This window comes from Pecten maximus, chromosome 8 (assembly GCF_902652985.1).
Source record: "Pecten maximus chromosome 8, xPecMax1.1, whole genome shotgun sequence".
NCBI lineage: Eukaryota > Metazoa > Mollusca > Bivalvia > Pectinida > Pectinidae > Pecten > Pecten maximus.
The window spans coordinates 20674219-20702145 of NC_047022.1; the positions used below are offsets into that span (position 1 = coordinate 20674219).

Genomic DNA, 27927 nt, shown 5'->3' on the forward strand with positions numbered 1-27927 from the left:
ATAGCGATAACAAACTTCAATTGTCAAAATCCAAGATGGCTGCCTGTCGGCCATGTTGTTTTGCTATTGGTCTCAAAATGCGATATGCATTACTAGGCACCAAGGGGAGCCTACATATGACATTTGAGAAAGATCTCTTCAGTACTTTCTGTGAAATAGCGATAACAAACTTCAATTGTCAAAATCCAAGATGGCTGCCTGTCGGCCATGTTGTTTTCCGATAGGTCTCAAAATGTGATATGCATAACAAGGTGCCATGGGGAACCTACATATGAAATTTGAGAAAGATCCCTTCAGTACTTTCTGTGAAATAGCGATAACAAACTTCAATTGTCAAAATCAAAGATGGCTGCCTGTCGGCCATGTTGTTTTCCGATAGGTCTCAAAATGCGATATGCATAACTAGGCATCGAGGGGAACCTACATATGAAATTTCAGAAAGATCCCTTCAGTACTTTCTCAGAAATAGCGATAACAAACTTCAATTGTCAAAATCCAAGATGGCTGCCCGTCGGCCATGTTGTTTTCCGATAGGTCTCAAAATGCGATATGCATAACTAGGCACCAAGGGGAACCTATATATGAAATTTCAGAAAGATCCCTTCAGTACTTTCTGAGAAATAGCGATAACAAGAATTGTTTACGGACGGACGGACGGACGGAGGGACAGAAGACGGACCACGGACGCAGGGCGATTTGAATAGCCCACCATCTGATGATGGTGGGCTAAAAAAATAGCACTCACATGTAAGGTTTTCCTATAAAAATCGCGAAATTAAACATCTGTGGAAATAACACCTTATGTACAATCCCCTCCCCCCCCCCCCCCCCCCCCCCCCCCCCCTCCTTTGTGAAGATAACCATGTATACATACAGTACTACTTTTGTATTTATATCATAACCATTCATAAATCAACTTCCAACACAATAATGGATGTTCCCATGATAGAAAAGTGTGTTCCAACTGTTCAACTCTGTGATTTTGTACCGGAGCCTCAGTCTGTTTTAAATAGATCTGGTGATCTACATGAAATAATTTCAATGAATCTTAAGAAAACAAAATTGAGTGAATCTATGTAGGAACACTTAAGACTCCACTTTTGAAAAACTTTTGAAACATGGGTTAAAAGTCCTGTCAAAAGATGTGGTCATTTAAGAACGGATTCATATGGGTGTTCTCCAGTTTTCATAATATGACATGTGAGTGTATCTGTATCTAAAACAGAAAACATAATTGAAACGATAATTGGACTTACAAATGATTCTTTCAGTTTTTGTTTTGGTTTTCTCAGCATTTTTTTTTCCTTTTTTTTTTTTACAAATCTGTGACCTCACTAACATAGTGTAATTGGCCATTAACATTGTACACACAGTTAAAACTACAGAAAAAAAAAACAACAAACAAACAAACAAACAAAAAATCAGATATATATTATATAAATTATCAATAATCTACATTATGACCAAACATGTAAGGCCTAAAGTAAATCTCTATTTCTGCTAACCCTATTGACCCTATATTTTTGTGCCTACCCTGAATGTTTTGGACATTTTCAAGTAAGACTATTTGAGTCAAGATTCCTTGTCTATGTAGATAAATTCTGTAAAAAGCTATAAACAAAACAAATGGATTTCAAGACCTACCTACCCTATTTTTTTTGGCATATTAGTGGAAAACGTTTTTTTAGGCTGTATTTTTTTTCTATATAGGCCTTATATCATTCACTTTTGTTGGAATGGATTTCCGGAAATGTATGATCGGTCTTACTGTCAGAGAAAACCAGAGTAAAAACATGGAGAAAACCCAGGTGGTCAGACTGGTGACCCATACACACTCAACTATCCAAACATCACTGTCAATTAAACGGAAACTGTGTTTGTAAAAATAATTGCATTTTACAGTTATTTGTATTTTCATTTTTTTCCAATAGAGAGGTAATGTAAAAAAAAAAAAAAAAAAAAAAAAAGTAATGTTATGTACGCACTTGTTCATTACACAATAATCAAAGGTTGAACACAACATCAGATGTAGTATTCCTTCATATTTCTCTATCAAATGATATCTAATCATGGGTGGGTGCTAAAACAGTGCATAAACAACAAGAGGCCCAGTGGGCTTGTATCACTCACCTGATATTAATGCTACTTTAAAGTTGTCTATGTGGCTGCTATGCTCAATACCCCCTCATTTCAATATGGTAGTAGGCTAAGTGAACTTTAGACAATTCCTCGGGCTAATTAAGATAAGAAAAATATTCAATACATTTGATCCCTTTGACCTTAAAGTAGGTCAAGATCATTCATTTGAACAATTCATTAGTCCTTGATACCAACATGCTGCTGGTCCAATCTGTAAAATTGTGACCATTGTGACCTTTAAAGTACGTCAAGGTCATTCATTTGAACAGAATTGGTAGCCCTTCATTTCAGCATGCTACTGGCCCAATAGCATGGCTCTTGGCCTCTTTGCTACTGAGAAGAAGCTGTTAAATGGAAATGTTGATGCTGAACGGATGCTGGACAGATGCCGCACCATGGCATAAACTCACTTCCTCTTCTGGCTGGTGAGCTGAAGATTATCCCTTTGTTTGTTAAGTAAAAATTGTGTACAGTTTCTAAAAAATTCAGTTTGTATCAGTAAATTTTAAGGGAAACAGTCAGATAAAGCTAATTCTTCCTACTATGTAAAATGATGTTCAGACAGGAATTTTCATCTAGGTAATTTTTTTGCTGCATGTATTTTTTACCTACATTTTTTTTTTAAACATATAAATCATGACATTTAAAGCTCACTTTGATTCTTATTTTCAATATTGTGAAAAGTCAACCAGTGACAGCATTTCTAAATAAGTAGTTTTAAAGTTCTATATACTTTTCAAAGACTTCAAAGCTTGAAACTGTATTATCTTTCTGCATGAATTTCCACAAGGCTGGCAAGGAAGTGTGAAGGTAGAATCTTTGGACTTGACAATTTTCCTTTTCCTCCATCACAGAATCAACATGTAGGTATTGTATGATTATAACAGGTGAACAGGATCATGATTATGTGTTTGCTGAAATCTACCTATCCATTTTCTACTCGTGAAATTCCATCTGAAAGTGAAAAAAAAGTAAAATCAAAATTATACAGGATTTCATAATTTATATATCACATGATTTTTTGTATAATTTATGGTAGCTTATAAATCTTCAGGATTAGGGATGACAAAAGGCTCAATGGGCCTGTATTGGTCACCTTGCTCTACACCAATTTTGAAGTTGATCTAAGTCATTTCTGCAGATACTATGCTGATAACCACTTTATTCGAATATCAGAGTAGGCTACCGCTAGGTTTATTCATTTTAATAATTTTCTAGTCCTTCATTCCAGCCTAATATCAGGATTCTTGGCTAACGAGAAATCATTGTTTCAAGATTTGAACCTATATGACCCCTGTGACCTTTTATGTAGGTCAAGGTTATTCATTTGAATTATCTTGGTAGCCCTTCACTCCAACATGCTACAGGCCCAATATCAAATCCCTCGGCCTCTTAGTTATTGAGAAGAAGTCATTTGAAGATTATAGCCTACTTGACCTTTGTGACCTTCAATGAAAGTCAAGGTCATTCATATGAATAAACTTGGTAGCCCTTCACCCAAGGATGCTACAAGCCTAATATCAAGTCCCTGGGTCTTTTGGTTATTGGGAAGAAGTCGTTTAAAGATATTAGCCTATTTGTTTTTTGTTGAAACTATTACATAATCATATGGCATTAGTATTCTTCTTTTGAAGTCTACTTCGTACAGGAGAGACAGCAGCTAGAAATAAGAAGCTTTACAGTATGTTTCAAAAAGATGTTAATTTTGAATCAATATACTTTTCTGAGACTTGGAAATCTCCCATGAGGATATGAAAATTTCAAGTAGGAGAGTGAAGAATTTATGAAATCAACCTGGCTTACCTGACTCTGGGACATGCATTGTGTTGTTATTCCCAGCCTGCATATAGTAGTTGTGTTGGTGGGTATGGTTATGAAAATGATTCTCTACCTGGATATTGACAGAGGGGCTACTGTTTGAATTCTTGCCCCTGTCACCAGGTGAAGGACCACTACCCTGTCTGGAATCTACAAAAAAAGGAGACCAAAGAAATGTTTAAGTTTTTGTTTTATGTCCTATTTACAGCCAGGGTCATTTAAAGACCTGCCAGGTTTTGAAGGTGAAGGAAAGCCGGAGTACCGGGAGAAAAACCACCAGTCTACGGTCAGTACCAGGCAACTGCCCCACATAGGTTTCAGACTTGCAACCCAGAGATGGAGGGCTAGTGATAAAGTGTCGGGACACATTAACCACTCGGCCACTACAGCCCCACCGAAAAAGGTTTTTCCAGTGAATTATATTTCCTATTTCATTTTTCAATAACAATATAATTTAAATTCAGAATATTTGAGTATTCAGTTGACATTAAGAAATCATAACATTACAATTGTTGCATGGTTTATTAATATTTTTTTCTTGAAATTACAGTTGTTGGAATGTTTGATAAACAGCAAATTATATAATTGTAGCTATGGTGAGCATCTCTATTTGTAATCGATCCACATAATGGCAGTTTCTCAGTTTTAAGGTACTCAATAATCAAGAAAATAGATATGGTCAAGAAAATATTTGTTCCATCAACATATCTATTAAACCCAAACATTGTTATTCAATAAGGGAGATTTTCACCATCCTGCACCCTTATTAGTGCCAATATGGTATATAATGGTAGGTCATCAGGCATTTTTAATCACCGCCTGATCAATGCAAAAGTTTTAACAACTTCATGCACTGAACTTATTGTTTGAGATGGAAGTTTTAAAGTTCAACCATACCTGCAGAGCCTTGGGTAACAGCAACATAAGCACTTGCACCAGAGTTCTTACTTGTGTAGAATTCTGTAGTAACCTCTAACATCTTTTCCTCTGGAAGCAAAGTCACAAGCAACATTTAAGTGATAATATTATATTAATCAAGTTATTTTACGAGGGCTGATTGATATGTTGTTAGCCTCATATTGAAAGATTTGAATTTTGCCGAACATATTGTATTATTTTTCAACATAATCCCCTTCAGTATCTATACACTTTTGCCAGCGGTGTTTAAGGGCTTCAATGCTACTTTTATAGAACTTCTTTTCTTGGCTGTTCAGCAAGTCATCCACTGCATGTATGACATCATCAATCGTACTGAATGTAGGTGCCTGAAATAGCTGTTTTCAGTCTTGGAAATACAAGAAAGTCTGATGGAGCGAGATCATGTGAATAAGGCGGATGCTAAATCAATTTCAAGCCACAGTCGCGAATGGCAGCTATGGCAATGACAGACTTGTGAACAGGAGCATTGTCCTGATAGATTAACACACCTTTAGTGAGCTTGCTGCAGTGCTTAAGTTTAACTGCCTCAGAGGTGAAGCATCGTATGTGCCATTGATTATTTGTCCCTTTTGGAGATAATCTATCAGCAGAATATCATCTGCATCCCAGAAAACTGAGGCCATAACCTTCCCAGCTGTTGGAACAGTCTTCGCCTTCCTAGCTTGCCAGGGGAGAGCTAGGGTGCTTCCATCGTTTTCATTGTTGCTTGGCCTCTGGGGTAAAATGGACCAATGTTTCATCCATAGTGACAAATCTCTGAAGAAAGTTGGCATGATCATCCTCAAAGAGGTTAAGATTAGCATGCGATGATATGTGCCTGGTGTGTTTCTGAGCAACTGTTCGAAGTCTTGGTACCTATTGGGCCGAAAGCTTTCTCATTGCAAGATCCTCGGTCAAAATGGAATATACGCTTTCCTGTGAAATGCCAACTTTACTGGCTATATATCTTTCTGAGACTTGTCTGTCAGCCATAAAAATATCATGAACTTTATTGACCATTTCTGGGATTGCAACATTGACAGGCCTTCTAGGACAGGGGTCATCCTCAAGGCCCTGTCAGCCGCGCTTAAATTCCACCACCCACCTTTTCACTGTAGCATATGAAGGGGCATCTTTCCCTAGTGTTCCTACCGTATCATTATGGATATCCTTAGGTGTTAAACCTTTTTTATGCAAATATGGGATTGATGCTCTTTCACAAATTTTGTCCATTTTCAAAAGCTGCTTATCTTTTTTACTTTAGAGTGCTACCTCGTCGATATGAACTAACCAAATGAGACCAGTCCTTGGGTACACAGCCCTATATAGTCAGAGGATAGTAGGACTTAAAACGAACATTGAGTACCTCCTTCCATATGAAGCTCACAACTTATCAATCAGCCCTCGTATAAACACACTGTGTACTGTTCACACAGTCTTAATCAGTTTTGGAACATCTACTTTATGTTGCAAATTTATTTTTTATTCAAAGTAGCCAACAGGATAAGGGAAATAATAATTTGCTCCCTTGCATTGAGACGGAAATCTCAACCCTTGGGATAAGATTTTTAAATGTCAAACGCTCAGTAAGTCTCATGTTTATCAACTTAAAAATCTTCATCCCTCGGGTTGGGATCCATCTGCATGTGCAGCTAATATCTATACATGTGATAAGCTCATGGAAGACAGCATTACCGCACTAAGACAACATTACCTCAGATATTTAAACTAGTTTATAATCAATGCATAGTTTTACAGTTACATACAGCTGATTAATGCCATGTAGAAAATACAATATCACCAACAAAATTTACTTCAAAAAGTGTTTAATTAGTTTTATCTCTTCTCTAGTTATAAACAATATGATCTTCATATGGTCAAAATATGTTGGGTACCCGGGCCGGGTACGTGTCGGGTATTAAAATTTGGTTTTCGGTTCATACATCTATATACAAATGTCCTGATCTATTATCTTTTTCAATTATCCCACAGAACTTAGATAAAAGAGGAGTGCATATATTTAAGAAAACCATATACATGTGTACCTGTTATACATTTCTCCACCAAACTCCATGATGGGCTACCTTCAGCAGACTTTTTCACTATTCCTTTTTTTTCCAGGAAATACAGCTGACTGTTAACACATTTCTTCGAGTCACCTATACCAGTCTTCTTTGCAACTTCAGCTGGCTTGAGGGCACCACCTGCCTTTTGTAAAACTTCCAGAATTTTTTGGAAATTATCTGGAAATAAAAAAAAAAACATGCAGGAAAACTTTTCTTTAAAGCCAAGGAATAAATTAAAAACCTCAGATCTGGCTTTGTATACTTCTCATAGGAATAGAAAATGGGGGATTGGAATAGCCCACCATCTGACAATGGTGGGCATAAAAGCCGAATTACATGTAAAACAATTCCCTACTTACCATAAGACTCCAGTGCTGCTGGTTTCAGGTCAGTGTATACAGCCACTCTGGTGTCTGGTGGAATTTCAATTCCCATGTCAACAAATGATTTTGCTAAAATGATCGTAAGAAAAGATTACCTTTAATAATAGTACTTAACCACATTGGATCTGATAACTCACATTATCAAATTTAAAGCCAAAAACAGAAAATAGGGTCAAATTATATTTCAGTTCTTTAGAAGTTGTTCCTTAGAAAGTAGATACATATAATAGATATCAAAACATTTCACAACTTTAAGCTAAGAGAAAGTTGGCAGCAGATTATCTATAAAACAATGACTAATTGAGAGTACCAGTGGTTGGCATTTTTTTTTTTTTTGAAAGAGCTACTAGAGCAAGACAGGAAGCCTGAAATATCAATCAATTTGACTGGAAGTCTAAAATATCAGTCAATTGGACTGGAAGCCTGAAATATCAGTTAATTTGACCCCTTTTGGCTCTGTCCCTCAGGCCCCTGAGGGGCAGGGACCATATAATTTACAATTTAGATAGACCTTTAGCCAAGGGAGTTTTTTTTGCAAAATTTCATCAAAAATGGTTCAGGAGTTTTTGAGAAGAAGTAGAAAATGTGAAAATGTTTACTAATGACTGACGATGGACGAAGCTGGATTGGAAAAGGCTACTGAGCTTTGCTCAGGTGACTTAAAAACCAAGACTTACTGAGAGTACCAGTGGTTGCATTTTCTTTTTTTGGAGCAAGATTGGAAGCCTGGGCATTCTCACTTGATCTGGAGCTAATAGACTTCATAGTTTCAACAGAGGAGTCCCTGAGGTTGTGGTTGGATGGCAATAGTCTATCTTCATAACAAGCCTTTCCCTTGGGACTTTTCTCTCCATTATTGGCTTGGCTGTATCTAGCACCATGGTCTCCAGTTGGATTCACTTCAAGGAAAATCCCACATCATTTAATAATCCTGCCCCTGTCATTGAAAACCACACAATGAGGTTTTTTGACTGCTAAAGGTATTAAAAGACTATTTTAGTTCTTTCCCTCTGTTAGTATTTTTTAATTCAATATCATTCTGTTTAATTTGTCCTGCAATAATCCCCAGTGCCAATAAATAATCTCAGGCTTGAAGTAGGGATGGGCTTATTACAGGACAATGAAAATTTAATAGTTATAGGAAACAGATACAAGAGGCTCATGGGCCTTAACGGTCACCTGAGGTGTTAAAAGTCTTTGATTTTAGCATATTTAAACCTATGTGACCTTGAATGAAGGCCAAGGTCATTCATTTGAATAAACTTGGTAGCCCTTCATCCCAGCATGCTACAGACTCAATATCAGGTCTCTGGGAAAATTGGTTATCAAGAAGAAGTAATTTACAGATTTTAGCATTTTTGACTCTTTTGACCTTGGACGATGATCAAGGTCATCCATTTGAATAAATTCAGTAGCCCCTCATCCCAGCATGCTACAAACCTAATATCAGGTCTCTGGACCTCTTGGTTATCAAGAAGAAATTGTTTAAAGATTTTGGCATATTTGACCCCTGTGACCTTTAATGAAGATCAAGGTCATCCATTTGAAGAAACTTGGTAGCCCTTCATCCCAACATGCTACAGACCCAATATCAGATCCATGGGCCTGTTGGTTGGCATGATGCCTCAATGTTCGACACAAAAATGGAAATTTTGGTATAGTATAGAAGGGAGGGAACAGAAAATATATTTGACATAACCGCAGTATTCGATTCAACAGTGTTCGAATCATCCGTGTTTAATTTACTAAGATAAAGAAGGAAAAAAATCGGGACCAAGCGAAACATTCGACTCATCCGATGTATTCGTGTTCAAAACAAGTGAGTTTTACTGTTACATATTTTGCATACCAAAATTCAAGCACTTTACAGCACATTAATCTCAATTTTCCAGGTGCATTATTTGTCCAAACTTGTAGGCAATAGAGGTAATTTTTGTCTGTAATATGATAAAAATAAAAAATGTTGTCATATAAGTAAAGTGGTTAAAAGACTGTGCTTGTAATGAATAACCAAACTTTGCAATTGGTATATTATCGAAAATTAAAAGTAAATAATTCTGATAATTTAAAATCTTTTCACAAATGTTTTGTAATAAACTACTCATTTTTAAGAAATCTGAAAAAGCATGTTTACAGCATGTCAGCATGAATTCCAGTACTTTTCAAGCACTCGTGAGCTAATTCCATCACTTTTCATGAACTTTACAAACCATGTTATTACAGACATGGGCTCATTACCAGGCAAGGGCTAATACCCAGGCATGGACTAATTACCAGCATGGACTAATTACCAGGCATGGACTAATTACCAGGAATGGACTTATTACCAGGCATGGACTAATGACCAGGCATGGACTCATTACCAGGCATGGGCTAATTATCAGCATGGACTAATTACCAGGCATGGACTAATTACCAGCATGGACTAATTACCAGGCAAGGGCTAATACCCAGGCATGGACTAATTACCAGCATGGACTAATTACCAGGCATATACTAATGACCAGGCATGGACTAATTACCAGGCATGGACTCATTACCAGGCATGGACTAATTACCAGGCATGGACTCATTACCAGGCATGGACTAATTACCAGGCATGGACTAATTACCAGGCATGGACTAATTACCAGGCATGGACTAATGACCAGGCATGGACTTAATACCAGGCATGGACTAATTACCAGGCATGGACTAATTACCAGGCATATACTAATGACCAGGCATGGACTAATTACCAGGCATGGCCTCATTACCAGGCATGGACTAATTACCAGGCATGGACTCATTACCAGGCATGGACTAATTACCAGGCATGGACTAATGACCAGGCATGGACTCATTACCAGGCATGGACTCATTACCAGGCATGGACTCATTACCAGGCATGGACTCATTACCAGGCATGGACTAATGACCAGGCATGGACTAATTACCAGGCATGGACTAAATACCAGGCATGGACTAATTACCAGGCATGGACTAATTACCAGGCATATACTAATGACCAGGCATGGACTAATTACCAGGCATGGACTCATTACCAGGCATGGACTAATTACCAGGCATGGACTCATTACCAGGCATGGACTAATTACCAGGCATGGACTAATGACCAGGCATGGACTTATTACCAGGCATGGACTCATTACCAGGCATGGACTAATGACCAGGCATGGACTAATGACCAGGCATGGACTCATTACCAGGCATGGACTAATTACCAGGCATGGACTCATTACCAGGCATGGACTAATTACCAGGCAAGGGCTAATACCCAGGCATGGACTAATTACCAGCATGGACTAATGACAAGGCATGGGCTAATGACCAGGCATGGACTAATGACCAGGCATGGACTAATTACCAGGCATATACTAATGACCAGGCATGGACTAATTACCAGGCATGGACTAATTACCAGCATGGACTAATTACCAGGCATGGACTAATTACCAGGCATGGACTAATTACCAGCATGGACTAATTACCAGGCATGGACTAATGACCAGGCATGGACTTATTACCAGGCATGGACTAATTACCAGGCATGTAGTTATTACCAGGCATGTAGTTATTACCAGGCATGTAGTTATTACCAGGCATGGACTAATTACCAGGCATGGACTAATGACCAGGCATGGACTTATTACCAGGCATGGACTAATTACCAGGAATGGACTTATTACCAGACATGGACTTATTACCAGGCATGGACTTATTACCAGACATGGACTTATTACCAGGCATGGACTAATTACCAGGAATGGACTAATTACCAGACATGGACTTATTACCAGACATGGACTAATTACCAGGCATGGACTAATTACCAGGCATATACTAATGACCAGGCATGGACTAATGACCAGGCATGGACTAATGACCAGGCATGGACTAATTACCAGGCATGGACTAAATACCAGGCATGGACTCATTACCAGGCATATACTAATGACCAGGCATATACTAATGACCAGGCATATACTAATGACCAGGCATGGACTAATGACCAGGCATGGACTTAATACCAGGCATGGACTAAATACCAGGCATGGACTTATTATCAGGCATGGACTAATTACCAGGCATGGACTAATTACCAGCATGGACTAATGACCAGGCATGGACTTATTATCAGGCATGGACTAATTACCAGGCATATACTAATGACCAGGCATGGACTAATTACCAGGCATGGACTAATGACCAGGCATGGACTAATTACCAGCATGGACTAATTACCAGGCATGGGCTAATGACCAGGCATGGACTTATTATCAGGCATGGACTAATTACCAGGCATGGACTAATTACCAGGCATGGACTAATTACCAGCATGGACTAATTACCAGGCATGGGCTAATGACAAGGCATGGGCTAATGACCAGGCATGGACTTATTATCAGGCATGGACTAATTACCAGGCATGGACTAATTACCAGGCATGGACTAATTACCAGCATGGACTAATTACCAGGCATATACTAATGACCAGGACCGAGTTTCACTAAAGGTCGTAAGTCTACACGTAAACGTAAACGTAAACGTAGACGTAAATCGATTTACGACTTTATTTACGATTCCGTAAGGTGTGTTTCACAAAGCGTCGTAACTCTGAACGTAAACGTACACGTAGACGTAGACGTAAACGTAACTTACGGCTGGAACTCTTTTTAATGGAGGTAAATTATTCTGTAGTTGCAATAACAGATTACGGTACAGTTACAGTACCACAAGAAATGTCTGAAAAAAATCGCGGAAACCGAATTGGGCTGATGGGGAGACGGAGGTTCTGGCAGAGTCCTCCTTGGACTCTTCTAGAATTCTTCGTGGCAAACAATGTCTGTTATTGACCGCGTATACAAAAAGAGGCGAGTCTTTCCCGTCATCAGTGTCATTTTATACTAATCAATAATTAACTGTAAACCGTTAAACACAAAAACAATACTCAAATTATCTGTTGATATTTTCACATTTTGTTTTTCACTTGGAAGAATAAATTTCATATGCATTATTTCATATCTATCTAGATAGGAACTCGACTGTAATTAGAGAACTTTTCTTCCATGTACGTATCGCATTACGCAACTTACTCGAGTGTACGACGGCACATACAAAAAAAATGTATATATGTACTGTCGATCTACATATTAGGCTTATTATATAGGTTACTAACATGACTTTAAAGGGATTATATAATGAACAAAAATGAGAAAAAATCTGTTTTTGCAAGATACCGCAGAGTGACTAAAATCTGAAAGACAAGTCGTGTTTTATGATAATGATGGTGTAAACGAGACAATGGTGTGAACGAGATTACTGATACTATAACACAACAAAAGCTCTGATATTAAGGTTACCTGGTATAAATGATATATCTTAATCGCCATTTGTCCGTCGCCTGCGTCCAAAACAGTTTGAACGGTAAAATATTAAGATATTTTTTTTTAACATTTTCGAATTCTAATAAACAAGAGATACATAATTATGTTATTGAACCATAAGCGTGCTAGGATGAATGACCTTGACCTTATTCAGAGGTCACATGATCAAATGTGTTAAATCTTCAAAGTTAGCTCACATGCCCGAAGTAAAATCTTAATAGCCGAGAGGCCCAGGATGATCCCGACCTTCATCCAATGTCAATTAGGCTAAACATCCACTAACCAAGAGGCCTCGGCACTTTATGTTTGGCCTTAAGCATGATTTGACGAAGGTCTACAAAATTTGTTTAAATGAATAACCTTAACCTAAAATGTACATTCAAAGTAACAGGGCTCAAATACACTGAAATCCTTAAACAATGATTTCTCGATAGCATAGAGATACTAAAATCTGATATCAAGCCAATAGTATGCTGGAATGCAGGACTAGAAAAGTTCTTGACATGAATAAACTTCGTCTACTCTGATATTTGAATAAAGTTGTAATCCGCATAACATATGCAGACATGACCTAGATTAACTTCAAAGTTGCTGTAGAACCAGGTGAGTGATACAGGGCCCATCGAGCTTCTTGTATATATTTAAAAACGTAGGTGACGGCTTAGACCCATGGGCCTTTTTTTAAATGGTAATAACCGATCCATTAATATATATGTGCTGCAGGGATGTAGGCAATTATTAATCCGTTGATACTGTATTTTTATTTTTGATAATTGACTCTAATTCTACCATGAAATAGTCACTCATGGTCAAGAAAGAAATATTAGATTTAGAGCGCATTGTGCGTATACATATTTGATTGCCATTACATACATGCCATTAACAAAGTTGGTACTAATATCAATGGCATTAAATCAGTCAATTTTGAATATAGAAAATACATTTTCCCATTTCGTAATTGTTCACGTAAAGGAAGAATTGGCTGTTACCACAGGGTTTATAACAAAAACATTACGTGGCATAATCTACCTCTTTTATCAACTTTAAAAGAAATGATGCTTTCTGGTTAAGGAAGTAATCGTTATAAATCAGAAAATTGGTATTAGAATTGATCCAAAAGACCTTTAGGAATCACTTTTCCCCTTAGGGAAACCCACGGAAGTTTCTCCCTCCCGTGCGTACACATTTAATCTAGTCTAGCTGCTCCACTTGAAGGTTTTTTTTTATTGATCATCCATTGACTGGTTCTAAGTCAATCCGATTTCTCTTCTTGGTGCATGTTTCAATTAAAAATGCTGCGTGTCATATTGTTTTCAGTATATTTTCTTATAATCCCAAATACTTGTAGAGAATTGTAAGGTCAAACCTGTTGAAAACGTAATAAACATTTTTGAAGGAAATTGTCAAATAATGATTGATTTTTCATAAGATATTTTCTTTATAGATCTAGGCCCTATAGTTATATACAACATGCTTTATCTATTATTATTGAATCAATTTATTAAAAATTTAAAGGACCCCTGCTTAGACTTCATAGACATATGCAATTCATCTTAAAATCTTTAAGAGTCATCTTTTCTACATTTATGTGTTTAGTATTTTTGTTTGTTTGTCTGTTGTTGCTTTTTTTTTTGCACACGTTGATACGGACTAACATTCTATCAACTGAAAGCTTATTGTAATATATCTCTACCGTAGCAATATTCTTCACATTTGTGATATTACGTTATAGGTAATAGTAGTATTATGTGTTTGCGCAATCCGGATTAATGACCCGATATGAGTTTTTTAGTTAGTGTAAGACTGTTGCATCCGTAAACTAAAAAATTCGTCTGATTTTGAACAACTTACTTTGATTTGGGTTGGAATTGCATGACTTCTTGCAAACGCTGGTCTCAACTGAGCATCAACCCCATCAATAAGTTATAATATGATGTTTCTAGAAAAATGATACCTGCTGATGTGGTCTGTATCATTAAATATATCAAGTGGCTGCGCTCTGTCTCTAAATATTCTTTCTCTTCGTATAATACTACGATGTCTTCGCTGTGTCAAAAGGAAAATAAACGCAATCTTGTTTTGATAATAAGTTACGTTTAATTTTACGTGTACTCAAGAGCAGACGTAGACTTACGTGTAAATTTAGACGTAGCAACGCCACACGTAAAGTTACGATCTTTAGTGAAACTCATTTTAGACGTAAGTTATGTCTACGTTTACGTTTACGTCTACGTGTAGACTTACGACCTTTAGTGAAACTCGGTCCAGGCATGGACTTATTATCAGGCATGGACTTATTACCAGGCATGGACTAATTACCAGGCATGGACTAATTACCAGCATGGACTAATTACCAGGCATGGACTCATTACCAGACACAGACTTATTACCAGGCATGGACTAATTACCAGCATGGACTAATTACCAGGAATGGACTCATTACCAGACACAGACTTATTACCAGGCATGGACTAATTACCAGGCATGGACTAATTACCAGGCATGGACTAATTACCAGCATGGACTAATTACCAGACATGGACTAATTACCAGCATGGACTAATTACCAGGCATGGACTAATTACCAGCATGGACTAATTACCAGCATGGACTAATTACCAGCATGGACTAATTACCAGGCATGGACTAATTACCAGCATGGACTAATTACCAGGCATGGACTCATTACCAGACACAGACTTATTACCAGGCATGGACTAATTACCAGCATGGACTAATTACCAGGAATGGACTCATTACCAGACACAGACTTATTACCAGGCATGGACTAATTACCAGGCATGGACTAATTACCAGGCATGGACTAATTACCAGCATGGACTAATTACCAGGCATGGACTAATTACCAGGCATGGACTAATTACCAGGCATGGACTAATTACCAGCATGGACTAATTACCAGGCATGGACTAATTACCAGCATGGACTAATTACCAGGAATGGACTCATTACCAGACACAGACTTATTACCAGGCATGGACTAATTACCAGCATGGACTAATTACCAGGCATGGACTAATTACCAGCATGGACTAATTACCAGGCATGGACTAATTACCAGCATGGACTAATTACCAGCATGGACTAATTACCAGGCATGGACTAATTACCAGCATGGACTAATTACCAGCATGGACTAATTACCAGGCATGGACTAATTACCAGGCATGGACTCATTACCAGACACAGACTTATTACCAGGCATGGACTAATTACCAGGCATGGACTAATTACCAGCATGGACTAATTACCAGACATGGACTAATTACCAGCATGGACTAATTACCAGGCATGGACTAATTACCAGCATGGACTAATTACCAGCATGGACTAATTACCAGCATGGACTAATTACCAGGCATGGACTAATTACCAGCATGGACTAATTACCAGGCATGGACTAATTATCAGGCATGGACTCATTACCAGACACAGACTTATTACCAGGCATGGACTAATTACCAGGCATGGACTAATTACCAGGCATGGACTAATTACCAGGCATGGACTAATTACCAGCATGGACTAATTACCAGCATGGACTAATTACCAGGCATGGACTAATTACCAGCATGGACTAATTACCAGCATGGACTAATTACCAGCATGGACTAATTACCAGGCATGGACTAATTACCAGCATGGACTAATTACCAGGCATGGACTAATTATCAGGCATGGACTCATTACCAGACACAGACTAATTACCAGGCATGGACTAATTACCAGGCATGGACTAATTACCAGCATGGACTAATTACCAGGCATGGACTAATTAACAGGCATATACCAATGATCAGGCATGGACTTATTATCAGGCATGGATTTATTATCAGGCATGGACTTATTATCAGGCATGGACTAATTACCAGCATGGACTAACTAAAAGGCATAGGCTAATTACCAGGCATGGGCTTAATTACCAGGTTCATTGTCAGATAAATAAAGAAACTAGATTACAAGGTCATAACACTAAGGAGATGGGAAAGTGAACAGAATAAATCTGTTAAAATTACATAAAGATGTATAAGAAGTTCAAACTTGGTATTTATAGATTACCTTCATTTTAATCTTCTCTAGACTCAGACTTCAGTGAACAAGAAATTCTATATTAAAGTCATCCTTTGCAGCAGAATTATGCTTACAACTAAATATACAGAAACCATCAAATTACCTTATTTCAGATCTTGCAAAACAAAACTATAGAATTACTCTTCTCATAGTTTGCTAAAAGTGGAGTTCGTCTCCCTTGTATGCATACATGTATATACATGATGTTCTCAGAACATTTGTCTTAATTCATATAATATGTACATGTATACTTAACAAAACTTACTGAAAACAGTAGCTAAATCTTTAGTGTTTTACTGCAGGGTGAATGCTTGTCATACCTAAACGCTGTGGTGACTCGGATTCTGCCTCTCTTTGTTGGGTGGTTCTGGTACAGGTTGAGGAGCTGCTACTTCCTCTTGATCTATTTTTAGACTTTGTGACTTCATTGTAGGAGTTCATGCCACTACAATTGGATGACAGGGGAGAGCATCTATCCACATAGGATGATTTTCTGCTGTCAACATCGCAATCTAAACTGCTTCTTCTACATCCACCACTATAACCTCCAGTTGCACTGTCTTCAAGAATCTGTCCTATTGTTGAAAGCCAGACAACAGGTTTACAACAATTGAACATTAGGTTATAGCTCATCTGTTACATACTGTAAATCAACCAAAACTAAATCAGGTAACGAAACATGACAAATGAAAATATATACCACATACATATTTTAGCGGTAATCTTATTTTATCGATTTTTGCACTAGAACCATTCTGCTAAATTATGATTATGCTAAATTGATTTATTTACATTAAGTTTCTATAGAAATTCATTGTTAGTGTGCTAATTAATCATGCCGCTAATCTGTTTTAATGAGGTCATTTGCTAAATTCTGAGTGCACCAAAAAATCACTGTATTGATTTGTTAAGTTTAAGAGTCTCTACAATTTGAATGTATAGAAATATGCATGTTCACAATAAGTTACAGGTAAAATAATTTGTTAGATATTTCATGAATGGCTTTAAAATATTTATTACATATCTTTTATGAGGTCAAAAATGGAAAACTGGAGATCTCCAATACTCTTAATCATTTGACAACAGGAAAAATCCTCATAAGAAAATACTAAAAAAATAGCAATAAGAAACTTCAACTGACACAAAAGGCCCAAGAGCCTTAACAGTCACCTGAGTTCTGATGTATACACTGACAGATGATGTTTTGCTTTTAAACAAGCATTAAACACATCTCGGCCTTGTGACCTTGAAAGTAGGTCAATGCTATTCATTTGAACAAAACCTTAGCAGCCCTTCATCCTAGCATGTTACTGACCCAAAATCATGACCCTGAACCTTTTGGTTATTTAAAAGAAGACTTATTTTAAAGATTTTAACACATGACCGGTAGACCTCTAGGCCTGTGACCTTGAAAGTAGGTCAAGGTCATTGATTTGAACAAACTTTGTAGCCCTTCATCCTAGCATGCAGATATCAGGTGACTTAAAATTTCAAGATGGCCACCAGTCAGCCATTTTGTTTTACCAATCAGAGTCAAATTAAAATAGGCAGAATTAGGGTTAAGTGGAACTAACATACAAAGTTTGAGAAATATCTTTCAAGTACTTTTGAAGAAATAGCAATAACAATAATTGCTATATGGAAGGATGGACTACAGAGTACAGACATAGGGTATATTGAATAGCACACCATCTGTTGATACAGCTAGGGTCAAAAATATGTGGTTCATCATCAAATTATTTCAGTCAGTATAATATTTTCCTTTGGTCAGTTAACATCAAACAAACAATATTTTGATATAGAACAAGCTAAAGAAGCCAATCAGCTTATTACCTTTCTCTTCTACACTTGGCTGAGCATCATCATCATCAGAAGGCAGTGACCAAAGGTCGATTCCTCCACTTTTCTTGACACAAACTAAACCCCGGTCACGCAATAGTAACAAGCAGTGATGGACCTGCTGGTCATCCTTCTGCTTGATGTTTTTTATCTCCCTTTGAATGTCCCTCTCCGTCAACTTTTCCCTGTTTGCAGACAGGACATCATAGATATGACTGGCAATTATATCTGTGGATGGAAATTAGGATTATTAATTAGTGATTAAAAGAAGTCTAAACACCTACATATTACCTATATATTCAAAATATTAAAAAGCACCAATATATCCAATATATATATTATTCATGCTAAAATAAGACCAATGACTATTAGGGTAAAAGAATTAAATGATTAATACTAAATTTAGGGGGTGGGGTTATTTGTAGATTACTTTCTGCTTGCTATTTTAATATTGATGATTCTGCAAAAAATGAGGTGGCTTAATTGTAGTCTGGTACCTGAATAATTGAGAGATGTATATAACGTTGTGAACCAGGATAATTTGAGGGCAGTTGTCTAGGCGTGACACTGACAAAAGAAACAATTAAACCATGAAAGGAACAGACAAGGAAGAAAACTTAAGACAGGAAGGAAAGACTATGAAGATTTAGTTTTGTAACAGGGTTACAAGATCAAGCTAGCTTGGTCTCCTTAGTTTCGCCATGGAAAAATATCTCTGTGGGGGGTCCTATTTCAGTTGCCTCATGTGATAGATCAACGTGTGATACAGCAGGCAGTAAAGTTTGTCGCCCAGATCACAGATGCCTGACTCGTTTTATAAAATAATAACATATAAGAGTACATATAAATCCAAGCTACGGTAATTAGAAATAAATACATCAAATTTCAAACCTGACTGAGGGAGTTCAGAGTCTTTCTCATTTATATGTTACTCCTATATGTTATTATTTTATAAAACGAGTCAGGCACCTGTGCCCAGATGTACTATAAAAAGGTGACATCAGTGAAACCTGACCCTCCATATTTTTGGCATATTTAACGTGACAATAAAAAGATGATTGGTTGGATGGCACAACATAACACACTTGCCTTTTACCAAGGTGGCTGGGGGTTGATTACCCCATTACACTTGAAAAGGCAAAAATTGGGGTCACCTGCACATGTCAGACCATGGTACTCTAGTTTCTTCCCAGACTAAGAACCCTCCTGTGTTTCCATCCAAGCCAACAAGCTAATAGTGTTGGTACAATGTATGTTGCTTCTCAGTTGTTGTAAAATAAAGTTTACAGTTAAAAGATAGGTCAAGATTATCAAAATCTTAACAAGACTTATTAGTTTATCCCTTCTCCGTTCTCTTTAGACATTCCCAGTCAGCATAAGGATTATCTTCAGGCCAAACTTCGATCTGTAAGTTAAAAAGTCTGCAATATGGGTTCTCGCAATAAATTCACACATCCATGAAGCCACCAGAAAAGACCCGGTGAAATTGTGTATTTGTTGTAAATTTGCATTTATAAAGATTGATGTACAAATCGATGTGTATGCAGAGTTAAATACAGTCCTGGACAATAGTCACAGACATTTGTTATATTAATAACAATATTTTCATTTCCTATCTCAGTATATGATTCTAAGCTTATAATTAACGGATAAAAAAAAATGAGGCCGGCGATAACTTAGTCGGTTAGATCCACATAATCTCAGGTGAAGATCTGAGGTTCGGTGCTTCCTACCCATATCGGTTTGGGCTTCTCTGAGAAATGGACCTGTTTGTACTGTCGTGATTGTGTCCTTGGGCAAGACACTTTTTTTTATCTGGATGACATACAATGGGCCTAGAAGGTGACCGTATCACTATATATACTACTTACAATTCAAACTTAATTGCCAAACACCCAATATATTGATAACTCAATGGGAAGAGTTAAACCACCTAATTTCAGGAAAATTGTAATTGTAGACAAACTGTGGAAGATGTGTCTCGATCGACAGTCAGATGTTTTTTCCTTTAATGCGGTATATGATGGACTATATATATAAAGTCATAGAACTTTTATATATTCTGTGTATTGACAGACGAGGATAGGACCTGTGCTTGAACAAAATGTGTGTTTCCTTATATATTTAGACATGTTCTTCATGTACAGACTGCTACAAGAAATTATACTATAATCAAAATCTGTGCATGTTGTCTCTAGAATTCTGTCTCCATCGATCATCAATGTAAATTAACTGATTATTATATGGAATCAATTATGTTATTTGTGCTGATTTTTGATTGATATATAACTTAAATATTACTACATGGAGCCATAGACCTGATAGAAGACGAATGGAAACTGAGGAACCTGATGAAGAGTTGCTGTTTGTTTATTAATTCATTGGGTATTTTACCCCTATAGATATTGTGACAGCCTGCACACACCATATTAAGAGGTATGATTGGGTCCGGACCACATTGGCATCACATATATATTCCTGGAGTCCATTCCTTTTACACATGCATTAGAGGAGAGATTTACCGCTTTCTGTGGGTTTATATTTATATATGAGGATTTTAAATAGGTCCTATGTGATTGAAGAATATTTTAAAGGTGGAAGGAGTGTATGTAGGCGACTGAGAGCTGCACGTCATCACAGTGGCCATGTACCTGTACATACACTACCTGTAGCTTAGTTTTCAAATACACATGTACACAAGATCGGATACAGGATTTCAGTTAGGGGGGATGGGTGTGTGCATAACAACGGGGGGGGGGGGGGGGGGGGGGGGGGTCCGGCATTCTAGTGTATTTCACGATAGATTCATACAATTTAGGGGGGGGGGGGGGGGGGGGTGCGCCTGTGGTACACATATTAATGCGAGGAAAATGCTGGGACTTTCAAACTTTGGACAACCAAACTTTGATTCAGATCTGTACAACATGTTTTATAAAATGTCAAGAATTTTTGACTGGACTAAAATTCTGCATCAAAATATTTCTTCCGTCTAGTCTTAACATGATAAATTGAATATTTCCATGTTATAGAAATCCTAAGTAATTCATGATATCTTAAATAAAAATGAAAACAGGTCTTTTGAAAAATAAGATAAATCAAAAGTTTGGGGAAAAAATGTCAAAATGGTGTATGTTGCCTATGAACTACCCAGTCCAAATATTATCAGCGCCCTATTAATTCAGGACTAAATTAAATCTAGTTACTAATATAGAAACCTGTTGACGATATTTGTTACCGGGTCATGCTATTGACGCATACTGAATGACAAACACAATTTCCTGTTACACTATCTTGAAATAAAGCGGAAATCTCACCGTCTGTCATCACGGATATTTGTCAACATCGAAGCCGCTAGAAGAAATGACATCACGTGGGAATCCCCTCTCCAACCGGGGAATCCCCAAGATTAATTTTCATCCAATGAAATGGCTTTTAGAATTTAGCCCTTATTACCAAAATATTGCGGGCTGACAGAACGTTACGTTACAGCGATACAGCAATGAACATTTTACATCATAAAAGGTAAAATTACATATTGTCGTATTCATGTTTACGGAATCAGCTGTAAGTTTGACCGGTACTGTAAGTCAGGACTAACAGAGGCAGGTACAGAGATCAAGATTTTGGTATTACACTGTAACAGGAGAGGAGAAAATGTAGCGGCCAGACCGGAGTTCGAACCCGGGACCTCCGAACACTAGCCGGATGCTTTACCAATTGAGCTACCTGGTCACCAATGATCGACCCAGTCCAGTCCCGCTACAACACAGGCTAGCGCTAGCCCGAGTTTCCTCTGGCCCTGTCATTCCTGTCACCATGGGGGGGGGGGGGGGGGGGGGGGGGGGGAACTACTTCAGTAACAGGGTTGTGTTAAACTGGAACTCGCTACCAGAATGTGTAGTTTCAGCTCCGTCAGTAAATAGCTTTAAGGACAGGTTAAACAAGCACTGGCGTGTGTGTGCAACCGGAACGAAGTCGCGAAGGACAAATATTAGTTGTGGGAAAACGCCAAGATACATCAGAGAAGTCAAAGAAGACTTATATCGATGTCATCCAGTGATTCAGTGATTAGGCTAGCACCAATGCATATCGTCATCTTCAAAGAGCCTGTTTATAGAGAGAATGTGCCTAATGCGTGTCCCGTGTTAAGTGATTATTTTTAAATTATTTTTTTGCACACATTCCATGAATATCGCTGTAGAATCAACTACATTTTATGAGATATATAATGTGTTTTGAATTTCATTTGACCCTGTTATGAGATATTCTTGAATTTTGTTTGAAATCCAACCATCGTGAGACATCTTGAATTTTCATTGACATCCAATTATTATGAGATATCTTGAATTTTCATTGACATCCAACCATTGTGAGATATCTTGAATTTTGATGTTCTACTATCAAATAGTGTTATAAGATATCTCTTTAATTCATTTGACATCTAACGACTGTGTGGTGTCTTAAATGTGTTGAAACAATTAATGAGTACATCAGTAACACAAACAAACCCATAAGACACTGACAGTATTCTATTGTTTTACAGTTGGCATGTTCGTAACAAGGATAATATCGAGAGGGTTCGGAGGGATGAGGCGAAAGCAGCCGAAGAAGAAAAAGATCGACTGAGGAAGGTGGCTCTAGCTGTGAGTATACAAAATATATGGAGTATATGATGATGATAATTATGTTTGTGGTATTCATATTTAAAATAGCTTGAGCTAAAAGTTTTTTGGGGGACTTTTTGGGACCGTTAATGGGCCCCATTCCCAACTTAAATTATTCATATTTAATCCAAATTCCCTTGACATCAGGCCCTTTAATCAATCTTGTAACAGTATAATTATTCTTTTCACTATACTTTCTTAATAAGGAACAAGAGGCCAGAACAGATTTCTTACGACAAAAAGCTAGGCATCAGAAGATAACCTCAACAGCCAGCAGCACGATTACCTCCCCTGAAAAGATAGAGGGCGCTGAAGTAAAAGTGGATGAAGCTGAAGGGAAGACAAAACTAGATGTGTATGGTTCAGACAGCCTTGTCTCAGACATATACACAGGGTCAGGAGGTCATATCAACTTCTTCAAGGACACAGAAGGAGTACGTGTATATATATAAATATCATATTTATATATATATATAAAAATAATAAGCCCATGTCTGGTAATAAGCCCACACATATCTATTGTTGATCGGCAATAATAATAGTAAAGTTATATTTATCTTTGTCCTGCAATAAGCTCAACCCCAATATGTAATGACATGTATAATGATTCTTAATAAAAGGTCTCTCGCAAATAGTTGTGGCAAATTTGCAGCAAATATACAGAATTTGTATGCAAATTAGTTTTCTTGTGAATAATGGCAGCAACTTTGTCGTAAACAGTTGCGGCAAACTTGCCACAAACAGTTGCTGCAAACTTGCCGCAAACACTGACTGTACTTGCTGCAAACTTTAAATGCCGCGAACATTTGCTGCAAATTTGCCACAAACATTTGCGGCAAATTTTTTGCTGCAAACGTCTGCTGAAAAATTGTTAGCAAAATTAATGCTGCCAGAGTTATTTCATGTTATTATGTGTAGAAGAAGACGTCTGGACAAAATATTACTGACACAAATAGACAGACAGACAGAAAGGGTGATTCCAATGTCTCAATAACTTTGCTGCCCAGACTATAACTTCTGAAAGCTGAATATCAGAATGATAACTCATTGAACCCTGTACACCATTGTGGAGAGAAATGTTTATGATTCTTGTATTTTTTACAGGTATCTACGGGGAAGCATAATATTGATCATGAAGCAGAGAAAAAAGCTGAAAAAGAGGAGTGGGAGAAAAAGATGGGAATTTTGACTTATTTAGGTCAAAGTTCACTGGAAAGTCAAGGGGGTCAGTAATAATGGAGGAAACACATTTAAGTGATCTATAAGTTCTTGTATTTTTCTGTTAGTGTCACATGAAATATTTTTATGTACATTTTCTGTAGATTGAAGCTCTCATTATAGTAGATTTTTTCATGGTATAGATATTCATAAAAAAACATGTATCAAATCTAAAAATAAAAACATGTCAACTGTATACTAAATTTGATATATACATGTACATTAATTATAAATTTGTATGGTTCTATATCAACAGAAAATGCAAATGTTTATTCATAATGAATATTTCATCTTCTACCATATTGTGTCATATACTTAGTTTGGTAGTTTTATATAAAGTTAAGTTGAATGATCTATACACAGGTACAGCACCGTGGTATGCTAAGAAAAGAAAAGTAGAAGATGATGAAGACGATGTTCTAAGGAAAAGGTAAATGAAGTCCCAGAATTAAAGGAGGAGATATTTGTGGTTCTTGGGTTGCTACAGTACTAGTCTTGAAAAAGTCTTCATTATTAGAATTTGAAGAAAAAATCCTCTTGAAAATTGAAAATTCGTATGACTTAGAAATTATCTTGAAGAGCACTTAACTTCAAACATATTGGTATTTCAGTTTTTGTCAAATTTTGTTTTATTACAGAGAGCATAAGGACGCAAAATTAAAGGACTCCTTGGATCCTATACACAAACTCAATGGTTACCTTAAAAAGAAAAGCCACAAAGACAAAGATCACTCAGACAAACACAAGGTATGGAACAAAGCTTAATAAACATTTTTTCCATTCCAACATATTATGAGTGGCATAATGTTAGCTTTATGTACCAGTACAATGTATGCCCCTACCTATCCTCAAGTGTCTCATTCTGTCATATTTGCCTTTCAGTTGGGTTAAATCACTCAAAATCATTGGGTACCTTATTTAAAATTAAGAACAGTCAAGAAAAAGTTTTCCAGTAACTTAAGATTTCTGAAGAAGAATTTTGCTTACATCAGAAACAAAATTAAATGTTGATTCAAATTGGTTGATGCAGTTAAAATCTTTTAAAGTTTCCTTTTTAAGATTCAGTTGTCATTTCAGGTTGTGATTATAGAACATTTTCATGATTTTAATGTTGACAGCACAAACATCACAAAAACAAGCACAAGAAATCCAAGGAAAGGTCAGAAGAAAGTTCAAAAGCAGTCAAAGTTCAAGGGTCAAAGAGCATTGATCAGTTACGTTCAGAGAGACTCAAAAGAGAAGCTGCTGAGAGAAAGAAAACAGCTTCACTGATGGCAAAGGTCAGGGGTGAGAAGACAGAAGAGGATAGGGAAGTGAAGGAAGTGAGTGACAGAGATCGCCCATACAATTCCCAGTACAACCCAGAATTTGTGAGACGACCAAGAAAACACAACTCATGATTATAATAATAGTACTTACAGATACATGCTAGAGGAGCTGGCTAGAGATCAGTGATTGATGCCTGTGTTTTATTTACAAGTGTTGGACAATGTTTGAAGGAAATACATTCAGAGGGTATCACAGAGCCTCACCAAACATTTTACACCGATGTTGGATCTCCCACCTCCCTATACATTACTGTAACAGTCGACCTGTCTATGTACATACAGATTGTATTTTGTTACAAAGTCAATATTTTTTAGTCGTCGTTTGAGATGAACTTAATCAACAAATATTGATGATTCCAATTCCAATGTGACACATGAAATATTTTCTGTACAGTTTTATACAGTATTTATTAAATCAATATTTATGAATTAAAAACACTGTTATCTTATCTAATTAACGTGAAATTTCTTTTCTAGTTCTCCCACATATGATGTTGCTTTGAAAAAACTTTAAACATGGATCATTTCTCATCATGAGGTCAAAACAGGAAAAATGGAGACTCTGGTTTGAAATAAAGCTTTCAAAAACTGGAGATATTTGGTTAATATGTCACTTAAACAAATAACTTTTGTTACTCGATGTCTTAGTACAGCATCATCTAGTGTAATCAATTCTGTTTTACATGTTAGGATAAAAATATTAATGTAAATATATTTCATTTTCATTTTTGGTTACCTGTTATTTACTGATATAGTGATTCTAGGTCATTCAGTTGGTCAAGAGGTTACTTGAAGTGTTTTAGCAAAGTGGCCTCCTGTGACATCGAGCATAGTCCAATGTCATTTCTCTTCACACGATATGCTGGAATTCATTCCAGAAAGTGATCAGCTACACATTATATATGGTTCAAGACTTTTTGTTATGCCAGAAATATAACGAGATGTCAGAAGGCATCATAGCTCGCATATGGATTCAAATTAAAAATTAGATTTTCAAAAGCAGGTCAAAGGTCACAGTCAGCAAGTGTAGTACCAATGGAAAAGTCCTGTCATAAAAGATTATACATCAAATATGAAAGCCCTATCTCATATGGTTAACTTACTGTTGATTAGGTTAGAGATTTCCAAAAGCAGGTCAAAGGTCATGGTGCATAATTATTATTGACACAACACTAGTTTGAAATAATTAAACCTAGCTGTCTACCAAAGACAGGCATGCAGGGGGTAAAGCAATATAGCTTCTTTGGATTTTGTCCTGGCCAGCTAAAAATGTGTTGGGCGTCATACCAGGACTCAACAAGCCTAATATTAAGTAGAATCTATCTTGTGTGTTTCTACACATTTGACCCCTTTGAACTCGAATGTGATTTATGAAAATTTCTTTTCACAAATTTTGTCTTGCCTCATTCCAGAAACCTAGCTAACAACTAAAGATGTTGATTCTTGAACTTCTGGTTATTGAGAAAAAGTCCTTTCAAATTTGACCCAGTGACCTCGAATATGGGTTGAGGTTATCACTTTCCCCAAACTGTTGGACCTCATCCCAGGAACCAAACCAGCCAAAAATATTGATTCTTGGACTTTTTGTTTAATATTATATTATATTAAGATCTCATTAAAGTGTTTAACTGTTTAATTATTTTGAACAGGTTAGCTAAAACGTCAATATAAAACCAATAACAAATTTGAATTTTACTTTCATGTATTTATTGTTGCTTTAATTTTCAATTAAAATTGTACATTTACTTTAAACACACATAGCGACACTGATACACACTCATACCCACAAACACATACCAGAGCAAACATTTTCATAGACGAAGACTGTTAAATAATGATACTTGGACTTATCCTATTAAATCTAAAATCTTTCAAATTCTCGTGACATGTATTGCTTTCAAACCGAGGATACAATCCTGACAATGAGAACTTATAATGTTAATATGCTTTTAATATTACTGTCAGAAACACTATTATAATAGTCGCTCATCCAGCAGGATTTTTTTCCATGAAAAGAAATGCCTCGCTCTATCCTCTCTTCGCTGGCACCAAGAAAGGAGAAACAAGAGGCCCAT

The 27927-nt window shown here is 36.9% G+C and overlaps 2 protein-coding genes across 2 annotated transcripts; one reads left to right on the forward strand and one right to left on the reverse strand.

Annotated features, from left to right (window-relative positions):
* Positions 1 to 1652: 1652 nt before the first annotated feature.
* On the reverse strand, positions 1653 to 22063 carry LOC117332733. Its single transcript, XM_033891756.1, has 9 exons — positions 21957 to 22063; positions 18637 to 18870; positions 17124 to 17378; positions 8002 to 8223; positions 7301 to 7393; positions 6921 to 7118; positions 4855 to 4944; positions 3943 to 4107; positions 1653 to 3093 (listed from the first exon to the last, which is right to left on the reverse strand). The coding sequence occupies exons 1-9, from the start codon at positions 21964 to 21966 to the stop codon at positions 3065 to 3067; spliced, it is 1296 nt and encodes a 431-aa protein (XP_033747647.1). The 5' UTR covers positions 21967 to 22063; the 3' UTR covers positions 1653 to 3064.
* On the forward strand, positions 22034 to 26288 carry LOC117332734 (leukocyte receptor cluster member 1-like). Its single transcript, XM_033891757.1, has 7 exons — positions 22034 to 22164; positions 23186 to 23285; positions 23513 to 23740; positions 24411 to 24531; positions 24888 to 24954; positions 25163 to 25271; positions 25643 to 26288. The coding sequence occupies exons 1-7, from the start codon at positions 22142 to 22144 to the stop codon at positions 25922 to 25924; spliced, it is 930 nt and encodes a 309-aa protein (XP_033747648.1). The 5' UTR covers positions 22034 to 22141; the 3' UTR covers positions 25925 to 26288.
* The last annotated feature ends 1639 nt before the right edge of the window (positions 26289 to 27927 follow it).